Source organism: Cyanistes caeruleus, chromosome 2, assembly GCF_971803275.1.
Source record: "Cyanistes caeruleus chromosome 2, bCyaCae1.hap1.1, whole genome shotgun sequence".
Classification (NCBI taxonomy): domain Eukaryota; kingdom Metazoa; phylum Chordata; class Aves; order Passeriformes; family Paridae; genus Cyanistes; species Cyanistes caeruleus.
Window position 1 is genome coordinate 102,380,434 of NC_141702.1, and position 11,605 is coordinate 102,392,038.

At 43.9% G+C, this 11,605-nt stretch overlaps 1 protein-coding gene across 3 annotated transcripts in view; it reads right to left on the reverse strand.

The window, feature by feature from the left end:
* AIDA (axin interactor, dorsalization associated) overlaps window positions 1-11,598 on the reverse strand; it is a 28,826-nt gene extending 17,228 nt beyond the window's left edge. Inside the window, exons 1-3 of one of the 3 annotated variants that reach the window (XM_086878817.1) lie at window positions 11,370-11,598; window positions 7,658-7,727; window positions 1,020-1,073 (exon numbers count right to left, since the gene is read on the reverse strand). In XM_086878817.1, the coding sequence (XP_086734943.1) occupies window positions 1,020-1,073; window positions 7,658-7,727; window positions 11,370-11,479 (234 nt within the window). In that variant the 5' untranslated portion in view covers window positions 11,480-11,598. Of the gene's footprint in view, window positions 1-1,019; window positions 1,074-7,657; window positions 7,728-8,086; window positions 8,273-11,369 lie in introns of those variants that run through there. The other 2 variants (XM_086878816.1, XM_086878818.1) reach the window with 2 other exon arrangements.
* Window positions 11,599-11,605: the final 7 nt, after the last annotated feature.

Below are 11,605 nucleotides of genomic sequence, written 5' to 3' on the forward strand. Positions count from 1 at the left end.
TGGTGAATCAACAGCAAGGAAGGCTGTTCTTGCATAACATCATCTCTCCAGCTTGGCAGGCTATGACATGGCTGCAGCTTCTGGTGCTGCTCCCAGATGTGACCTGACCCACAAAGCTGTTCCATAGTGGAACATACAGGCCCTCATCAAAGTCACAGGGACTCCAAGAAAATGCAACACTCTTCAAACACCCCAGGTTGGCTCAAAATAGAATAACAGGTAGAGGTAACCAAATAATTCTTCAAATTCTACACAGCCTTGAGACTGGTCAGCCCTCATCTTGTAAGTCCAGTCTTTCAGATAATTGAAAGCAGCACCTTATCCAGCAACATGAAGCACTTGGTAGTGCTGCTGGGAGTAACTTGATACAAAATTTGCCTGTCATCACTCTTTCTTGGCAAAGAGGTAATCCAGTAACCCAAGCTTTGATTCATCCCTTCCCCATCCACAGCCTTTTGGAAATTTCTCTCACTTGCTTTTTGTTTTGGGGATAAGCATGTGCTGAGAAAAAACGATATCCACTCCCATGACATCTAATTTCAGCCTAGAAAAAAGCCCAAAGTGTTATTACAAATTATCATTTTCCCACATTTTCCTAGAGCACTGCCAGTTTTCATGACTGCTAAAAAATAATTTTTATTCTACACACACATTCTTCTTTGCAGTATATTATGATTTGTGAAGCAGTTGAATAAGTTTAAGGGTCATTCTGGTGATCTTTTTAACCTTGCACACAGGCTAGGAAAAGAAACTAAACAGTCCCAAAGGATGAAAATGAGGCAAAGAACCAAAGACACAAAATGTGGAGCTAAACTCCTGTACAAGGACTAATAGATGTTCATACAAGCACTCGCAGTCTTTTTTAAGGCAGCCACCTGAGCCATCACAATGACAACCTGGAAATTCCAAGTGTTCACTCCATTTTCAGAGTTTGGGTATTTCTGAAGACAGTAAACAAATTTTAAAAAGCTCTACAGTTACCTGCTGCTAAAGTATGAAGTCAGGAAAAAGAGCTATACCTGTAAAGCTGCACTCCTCAGTTCCAAGCATGTTGCAATTTTAGCTATGGTTTTCTGAAAGGGAAAATAAAATAATTAAGTACTGAAACTGTATTTGTCCAGACTGACACTTTTAAAATACGTAAACACAAACAGTTGCACTTTTTAGCAAAGATTTCAGGTCTATTGTTCAGTACCACACCATTCAGCACCAGAAGCTTTTTTTATAGGCAAGCAGGATTTGCTGAAAGCACAACAGATGAAAGACATCTGCCACTTAACTCCCTTCCCACAGCCCAACAACACAGATGGGGGTCATTCACTCTGCAGAAACTGTAATATTGCCTATCACATCATAAACTGTTTATAAATTCAACTGCTCTCAGGTGATAGGGGACTGCAAAAAAAAATAAATTCCAAGCCAAGCAGTGTATTACCTCCTGAGAACCTGAGTGGTTTGTGCTGATTTTCCCTTTCAGGAGCCAGGCCTACAGCTCCTCTACCACGCTCCCAAGCTCAGCAGACCAAGTCCACCCACATTAGACATTACAGCAGCCCAGTATTTCAGCCCTAAAAAAACACAGCCCACTCCTGTGGGTTTTGGTGGGAGAGGAAGTCTAAAGGTGGATTATGTTTATAAATCTCTATTTTTGTGATTTTAAGATATTTAAACTCTGAGTGAATCATGGAAGATATGCCTGAATTCAAACTCGTTAGCAATCTAAAACATCTGTGAGCAGAACTGTGAAGTAATTTCTCATTTTCATTTAAAAATGTAGAAGAGGGAGAAGGACTTCAGAATAGCCCATTGCAAGCAGTCTTGCTTTGAAGACAGTTTTAAGCTTTTATGTCTCAAAAAGTAAGATGCTCCAGCAAGTTACATTTGTTTATGTTACTGACAGCTGAAAGGAGGAGTTAAGACTTCTATTAGTGATATACCAAGTGACATCACAACTCCCCAGTGTATTTTTCCTGACCATCACAAGTTTATTCATTGACTAAAACCTTTTTGTGAAGAAAAACTCAGGCCATCTGCAGAAATAAGGGAATAAGATAAAAACACAAAATACTCTGCGGAACACTTATAGGGCAAGAAAACCAGCAACAATGAAGCTATAATGAAAAGAGGTTTACTTTCAAATTCAAATTAAATTTCCCCCCAGATGAAATAAGGAAAGTATACATAAGCACCTGTAACTCATTCTCTCCTTTTAAATCTGGCGGTATAAAAACAGCTCCTCCACAAGCTGGATGCAAAGGTAGGAAAATATTTCCTAGAGCACAATTCTAGCATCAAATAACTTCAAGAGTATGGGCACCTGGCAAGCTATGCAGTGTCAATCAAATTCAAAAGGAAGGTTATATTCTTTGGACTCCAAGAGGTTGGTAACAGCAGATAAAAACTAGGCAAGGTACCTCCCCCGTCACCTGTTCTGGCTCTCCTGCAAAGGGATGTCACAAATCCTTCTCAATCAGCTCCTAGGCTCCCAGTAGTTTCAACAGGCTGGGATAAAAACTATGTGACTGCAGTTTCAGTTCACCTTAGGCCACACTGAAAGCTGAAAGAGTTTGGGAGCTGAATCATAAGTAGATCACACATCAATACCTCAAGGGCAGAGCCAACAGCTGGAGTGTGCAAAAGCCTCAGATAACTGTTTTTGATCTGCCGCCACAGGCTCATCAAAGTTTTTGAAGCCATTTCTCCCCAGCTGGCATCTCCCCATTGTTACAACATGGCACTAGGCCAGACTTTACATCTTCATAATTTTTATCACTGTCCACTGTATGGCGTTCTCTCAAAAACTTTAGTTCTTCTGAGCACCTTCCCAGAAAACAGCGAGTGATGCCTATTAACACAGGACATATTGTTCAGTCAACAAACTCCCTCCTCCCCCAAAAAAATTCTGCTACACAACAGAGACCTGTGACTGTATCTCCAGCACAGTTTGGAAAAACATAGGTATTTGGAAATGGAAAAGAACACACAGAGTCCTGAGCTCACTTTGAGACTTTCAGACCCACACTGCATACTGTTGTGGATTTATTTGCATGTACTGCCAGGCTGGGTGGGAGGACACCAAGTGGTACTGCAGAAGCAGATCCTCAGTCCCTAGAATGAGAACACACTATATCAGTCTAATCAGCTGCAGTATAACAAAAGGAATTCCTTTTTATATTTGTGAGCAGCTGGAAAAATATATTTGCAAAGGTAGATTCTTAAGGAGGAAGGTGTGAAATAATGGATAAAAGAAAGGAATCCACAGGTTCTCTGGGGAAGGGAGGAGAATCTCTGAGGTTTGACTACAGCTCCAGCATTTGCAAAAGTCCAGCTGTTCCAATGGTTTGGGTGTTGACTGCTGAGCAAAGAGCATGCCCATTCTGTGTGAGATCAAAACTCCTCCACTTTCACAACAGAAAGAGAGCTATGAATTTACAGGGTACTAGCACATAGCATAGTTTCCATGATCCACCACAGAACAAGAATATGTGAACAAATTTTCATCTGGCTCTGTCCTTTCTGGTCTCTCCTTAAGCCCACACCATAAATGAGATCTCAGAAGCACTGCTCAGACCCTATCTTTTTTGTCAATTCACCAGTAAATTCAACCACTCCACTATTTCCTATCCCACAGATTTGTAACTCTGTGTTCTGAAAACTGCCCAAACTAGGAATCTCTTCACAGAACAAAGAGCAATACAAAATGTGTGTCCTCTGGCTCCTGGGGGCTGAAGGGCAATAATGGCTCTAGAAACAGATTAATTGAAGAGAGTTTGAGAGTCTTAAAATAGTAAAGAATAGGTTTTATATGGAATCTATTGAAATATGGCAAGCTCCCAGCAGGCATTATTCATAACTATTTTTTTAAGGGACCACACCCAACCCAAAAGTTAAAAATGCAGCTAAACACTGCTGTCATTTTCAGCTGCAACTATCCCATGCAAAGGCTCCTTTTTGCAGCAGGGAAAACTTCTGCATCTCATTAGAAAGACTGAAGCCATAATTAACTTTACTAGTTTAAAATAGTTTAGACTCAGTTTCATGTAAACTTGTGATTAGAATGGGGAAAAGTCAGTTGATCTCGTAGTCAAGGTTTCTTCAGAGCAGTTGTGTAAGTAATGACTGTGCTAACTGTAATGCAGGCAAAGATGTTTGCACAAACACAGAGCCAGAGCAGAGCTTGGCTTTAACTGGAGTTTAGGCTGTTAGAAGATCAGTAGTTTAATGAATCATGCTAAGACTCTTCAACAGTGCTCATATTTCAGCAAGTTATCTTTGCTTCAAAAGCAGGATTTTCTAACACTGATGAGAACTCAGCATAGCACAAAAACAGTTACACGAGAAGCAACAACTGTGGTTGGAAGAGGGCTTTAAAGGTCACATTTATTGCACAGAGAACTGGGTGAGAGTAACTGTAGCTGGAAGCAAGCTGATAGACATGGCCAAACCTAACTTGAACAATTCCTATCACAAAACACAGTGGCTGATCATGAATGAAGATGGGATTTTTAGAGAATGGGGGTAAAACAATGAACAGCAGTATTCAAAATGTTAAGACTGAGGTAAATTCACCAGTAGCTGTATCTCTTAGTATTCCATACATGTTGCCTCTGGAAGACAAAACTGCTGCACAGCCTCTTTATAGCTGTTGAAGGGAGACTAAACAAAATGATTTTCTGTTTACAGGATCTGCAGAGAAATTCTTCAATAAAATTCACAATCACTAATGAAGATTCCAGCACTGTCAATTACCCAAGTCAAGACAGAGCCTTCCCTAAGGACTTGAACTCCAGAATTATGTCCAGAAACAGTTATAAGATGACAACCCATCAGAATTTGAAAATACAGGAGTGAACAACAAAATCTAGAGTCTGCTCTCTCAAGGCAAGTAGCATACAGTATTTCAAAACTGATCCTTTAGAGCAAAAATTGAAAGATACGATTATTTAAAAGCCTGAATTCATGCCATAAACAATACATGTATTAGAAGATAAATGATAACTGGCTCGCAGGATGGCCAGGAAAGAAACTGGTGGTATCTGTCAAGTGTTCTTAGATTCACAGATGGTATGATTACATTAGCAAGTAACACACCATCAATTTTTGTGTGGCCATATCTGCACTGTAACACCACCTGCAATGCGTGAAATAAACCCAAGTGTGGTAAAAGTTCATACAGACAGACAGGGATCAGGATTTGAACCTGGTCTTGTCCTTTCTCTGCAGCTGTAAAGAAAGTAGCATCCCTTTGGATCACTGTTGAAATCTACCTTCCCCACAGGGCAGGTACAATTCTCAGCAGTATGTATGGTCCTTTGGAAAACAGATGACTGAAAATCTACAAAAAGACTGCAATGAGGGTAGGACAAGCAAGTAAGAAATCATAATTAGCTTCATGGCCTTTCAATCTATGAAATTCTGCACATAGCCTTGGCCAGTGACATCAGATAAGCAAACCCCGAAAGTTACAGACTCTTCCTCATTTAAAAAAAAAAGAAAAAAGAAAAAAAAATGGCTCTTATGAAATACACATAAAGAGTATGAGAAAGTCAAGCTATTAGAGACAGATATTTTTGGGAACCAGGAGGAAAAAGCATGCACTGGCAGGAGAACAGATAAGCAAAAGTTACTGATTTGTAGCTGATTTTTGGAAGGGCAGCTGGGAAAGAAGATACATTTCTATTTAATCAAACTTCTTGTAAACCCAGCATGCATCAAGCCCTCCAGCCACATGCCACATGAATGATACTAGTGATGACAGTAATTAGTGGTAATCATTAGATGATACACTGGCTGAGGTCCTGCAGAAATAGGGAAGACCAGCACAGCAAGGAGCTTTACATCAGAGATTTTGCTATGCAGAGTTTTAAGTGTTTTTTCTAAGCAATAGCAAGACTCTGATCATAATTTTTTTTTGTGACTAGCATTCCTCATGGTAGAGGAGATAAAGTGTTCTTTCAACAAAATGCGGGGGAATTGGTTTGTGCATGTGGCTAGTGAATCAGGCACTGCAATTTGATAACCAGATTCAAAGATGCAGTGCATCAGCCACTTAATGATCTGCAAAAACCAGCAAGTGATAAAAATGCCATCCTCTTTTATAAATTATATCAGGTTTGGAAACGGGTATCACTCTGCTAGGATGTAAAACAACCACCCATTACTTTTTTTCTTTTCAGAAGACTATTGCCTTAAGACATGACAGCACTCGTGCATGAAACATCTGAGGTCAGTTATCTTCACTTCCTGAGCCCCCCAGGCCTTCCCTCATGGCTGACCTCATTCACTTCCACAATCTGGTCCAAGGTCCTTTTCATAAGACTCAGGGAACATCTGGAGGCAAAGCCCTGTGTGGTTCTGGTTCCCATACTCACAGGAGATGATGTCTCCACAAGTGAGATTAACAGCTTCGCCTTCATGAAGTAACTACATTTTCAAAAGTCTCCACAGAGGGGAAACATGCAGTAAAGATGACTCTAGCTGAGAATGATGGAGAAAGCTACCAGCAAGGGAGGGAGAGCAGAAGCATTCAAGGAATAAACAGCTGTCCAACATTAACAAGGCTCTCATGGCTTACAGTTCAGGAAAAGTGGACCAAATCCTTCTCCAAAATTATGGCTTTGTTTAAGGCACTCATGAGCTTCATCATCTTTGCAGAAGATAAGCAGAACATGAAAGACCAGGTCTTCGCTTTTCATATTGGTCCACATCAAGAAAACAGCTACAAACATCTCTCAGAGTCTATATAAAGGTGAGTTTCTTTGAGCTTCTTTACACACATCAAGTTCATCTCAAATTTCTGTAGCCAGCACCTGTTTTCAGGACTTATATTCCCAAGCACATCTCCCATTATTCTAGCATCCTATTATTACCATTGGCGAGATTCTGAGCTAGCAAATGTCTATTTTCAGGTAACAGCATTGCTCAACCAAGTGATCTTATGACAGGGAAATCTGGAAATACATGTCTCTTGTTTTTTATTCCCAAAATATACATGCCTTTATAGAAGACAAGGAAATTTAGCAGGGCCTCATATCTCAAAAGATTTTATTTTTCAGTAAATGTTTGAGTGCATGAGTTCACTTAAATCCCACCACAGAACTGCAGTAGCATGTTGCTGGGACAAGAAACAGCCTTTTCAACTGAGGGGAGAGAGGGAGGAGTAAAGTAATTTCAATATTTTGAAAGATTATAAACAAGTAACATTCTAAGAGGCTGCTAGGGAGTATTCTGCCTGCCAGGACCCTTCCCTGTCAGGTGTTACATGTTAAGCTCTCATCCCCCTCACACACCCTCAATGTCTGCAATTCAAGATGTTTTGTATTCAGAACTCACGACATAAATTGTGACAATGTTGAATAAGTAAGTTATCAAACATTACTCAAAAAAAAAAAACAAACAACAAAAACCCAAAAAAAACACAAAAACACCCAGGTTATGAAGGACTCTGGCCAGCATGCCTGACACTCAATAGCAGAGCAGAGCATTCCTCACATCTAATGACAGCAACCATTTTAGCCACGCTGGGCTCTGTTTCTGTTTGCGTATATTGCGGGAGGAAAAAAGATCTCATAAGGCTCTGGCCTGCAAGATAAAAAATCATAACACACATCAACATCTATGAGTCAAGCTCCTTGCCTGAGCAAACAGCAGTACTCACCTTTTGATCTTCTGTGAATTCCGAGTTGTTGTGCTGAGACTGCGCCTCTTTCTGGAGGTGCCTTGCTAATCTGGATGGGGAAAAGAAAATTGTAGAGCGGGAACACAACACAAACACACACACACAACCCAGCTCCAGAAAATGTGTTAGCCAAAAGGTTCACAGACTGCTGCACCAAAGAGGTCTGGGTTGGTTTTGTTGTTGTGTTTTTGGTTTGTTTTTGTCTTTTGAAACAGTTTTCTATAGCCGTTGTAGCCTATACTTAAGAAAATACCCCAGAAGGTGGACAAAGTGTGCAACTACATTAGACAGGAAAGACTAATGCATCATGAAGGGAGAACAGGTAAGAGGCTCCTTATAGCCAAAAGCCCTTTATTACAAGCACTGACTTCTTCCCTCTCACAATCCCCTTCTTTTATAATAACAAACCCCAGCCTTTGTGAAGACCCGCTGTGGTGCAATCCCACGTGCATTTCCCAGGGAGAGGCTGAGGCAAATGGGATGCTGGGGGGCTCGGGTGAGGGCGCCCTGAGCCGTGGCACACACTCCCAGCTCTGGAAGCCAGGCACAGGGCGGCTTGGCCCAGGCTCTCAGGGTGGATCCGCTCACATTTGTGCCTGTCAGCATCACAGGCGGAGCACAAACCCCACCCCTTGTCATCACCAAGGCAGGAGTACCAAGGGGTTTGGAAAGTAACAGTAAGCAAACAGCTCGAGAAAGCGAAAGGAAGCTGGAGGGAAGCTATGGGAAGAGTTACAGTTTCCGTCCCGGGAGGAAGAAGGACATTAAACAAGCAAAACTTCTGGGCAATTGCTGCCATTCCCTGTAAATAATTGTTTTTACAAGCAGAGAGAGAGGGAGGACAGGGGTTGAGGGGAAACCCAGGGACATCACAACAGGCTTCCTCCTGGAACCTCACAAGTTTGCCCTGTGAAAGGGACTCTACTTCTCTCCACCACTGCTGTGGGCATCGACCCAGCTTTAGGAGGGGTTTATAAAATAAATACACCAAGATACATCCAGCAGGACAGTTTGTTGTCAAAGCCTGTGGCAGGAACAAAAATTAGAACTCAACTGCTTTGCCTTTCCTCAAAATTAGCTCTCAAAAAATGTTCATACTGATTGAGGCCACTATAGCTTTTAACTCTCACCAGGGAAAATACAACCAAACAGAATAAGGAAACAGCACAACTTGGTGGTGTTGTCCCCCTTCAAAAATGGAGAAATACTGGGGCTGAGAAAAGACAAAAAGCATAAGCATGCTTGAATCCAAAAGTGCATTCCTTGCCTACTGCCTGCCCTATGATACAAAGGACACAGAGAAAGGGCACTTTAAAGTAATGATTTAAGAAAACAGATCACCATAGCAGCAATATGCCACCCACAACAGGCAGCATCACAGCATTAATATTTCTGCAAGCATCACTAACATAACCTTCTTTCCATTTGTCACTAATACAAAAAAAATCCACCCTAATCCAAATAAATGCATCTGGCATTCCCTTTGAAGCTTGTTCAAAGTTGGATGAGACCAAGTTCCACAGACTGGGACATTTAACAGGGAAGCCACTGACAGCTCGAAGGGTTCCTGCATGAATAATCACCTGAATGACTGATGGCCAGTCTTTGTACCAACCTTCTTGTACTTCCAGGAGTAACATGAAGAACTGAGCAGATGGACACAGGAGGTACATAATTGTGTTTTACTTCAGCAGCCATCAGAACTAAGATTTTCCCTAAATCTAAGCTTTCTCAGCATCACCAAGCTCAGTGTAACCAGCTTCTCTCCAGGAAGCTTGTGTGGATCAGCACAGACCATGCTGGTGTTCACAGCACCTGGACAACAGCAGCACCACACCTGTTCATCCTATCTCAGGGTGCCTTTGAGAAGGTAACACCATAAACCCATCCTGCAATGTCTCTCCAGAACAACAGCTCGGTATCTTGCCCTGTGCTGCTTGTTTGCAACTTCTACCCTACAGCTCGATACTGTTATTAAGTTACCTGCTAAGATCAGGATAAAGAAGATACACACACAAAGATTTTGCTCCTCCCTAGGAAATATCTCCCTGTAATCCCTTGATCTTCTCCTTCCTACTCAGTCCTCAGACCACAGAGTTGATCTACTGACAAGTATTTAGTAGAAATGCTCACTGATAAGAGCAGCTTCCACCCAAGAGGAGCTTCTTTACAAAGACAGCATTCTGCTCCCAGGTCAGAACAGAGCCAGAGTGTGGAGACCACTTCAGCTCTTGTGCGACACAAGCAATGGAGTGAGGAAGGCAACAGAAGTTGCACTTCAATTCTCAAACTGGACTGTCTGCAAACGTTTAGTCACCTCACTTCTCAATGAAGAGAGCTCAGGAGAACCCAAAGACTTTTCATTCCAAAGAAACATCATTATATGAAACTCACTGCTCAGACTGCTTAGACAGTTTAAAGCATTAGGATTCTATTAGACTCCTTGTAGACATCCACAACAGGGCAGTTAGTAAAAATATCTTCTTTTACTTCTTGATGATACTTTTTTTCTGCTGAGATACAGATCTGGAAGAGAACTTCTTTTCATCTCTCTGCCAAGGTTTGTAGAGTAATAGCTTGCCCTACTCTAAAGGCCATCAGCAAACTGCAAATCACTGAACTTGCATCATCCTTCCTGGTGGGTGAATGAAATGATGAGATTACAGCCTCTCCTGACCACACAGTACGTGGCCAACAGACCAGTTACTCTGAATGACAACTGAACTGGCAGCTGGTGTGGTTACAACCCAACTTGACCAGTCCTGAACAGTGCTAAAAGATTTGTCAGGGAGCATCTCTTCAGCTAACTTTCTCTTGGTGAACAAGTGCAAACCCTCCTGAAAACATCCAGAAAATTCACCATGAGAAGCCTGGCCTGAAATACTCCAACCATGGAGAAATAAATTTCATTGTCATGGTGAATGGAGTAGTAGGGAAGAACATCTGACTCAAGGTAGCCGGTGTGTTTCAAAGGAGTCCATCACCAGTGCCCTGTAGCCGACACTCCTTTGCTGCCAAAGGATTCACGGATGGGGCGGTGTCACCCTGTGCCAGCCAACCTGACTGGGCCTGCCAGGTTCCCCATTGTCCTGCCCTGGTAGCATCAGGGACACAACACAAAAGCGTGTGATGGACCCACTTTCATTCTGATGGATTGGTTGAGGTTTTTTTTGGTTAAGGCTGGTGCTTAGGCAACCCGTTAGCCAGGTCACTCCATTCCCACAAGTGTGGTGCCAGGGCAACAGGGCTATGGGATGGGGGTATCCCGGTCCAGTGGTGCCTCGGGGGCTCCACCAAACAACCACCCCGGCAGCCCACACGCACAAGACCACAGTCCTGGGCTAGAACGGACCTTAAGGATCACCTTGTTCCACTCACTACCATGGGCAGGAGGACACCTTTCCCCAGACCAGGTTGCTCCAAGCTCCACGCCGGCCGCTGCCGCCCTCCCAGGAGAGCAGGACGGCCGGCTCCCGCCTCGCCCCCCGGCCAGTCACCCCCCGAGGGGACGCCCCGGCCCCTGGCCCCGCGCCTTGGGGAAGGGCCGGACCCGCCGGCGGGGCCCCAGGGGTGAGGGGGCCGCGGCCTGGGCCCGGTGGGGCCCCCCTGCCCCGCCCCGCCGCACCCGCGGCCGCTCCCTCACCCCGGCGCCTCGCCCGCGACTCCGGGGCCGTGCCGGGCCCGCACTCACATCTGGTACTCGTCGATCGCCTCCACCAGCTGCCCCCAGGAGTCGAAGTCGGTGCCCTTCCTGAAGCTGGCGCCCCAGCGCTGCAGGAGGCTGCGGGCCGCCTCCGACATAGCCCCAGCGCTAGGGCACCATGCTCACCCCGCGCCGGGGCACCCACCGCGCCGGACAGCCGCTCCCGCCAGCCCCGCGCCGCCGGCACGGCACCGCCCCGCCCGGCACAGCCCAGCCCGGCCCCG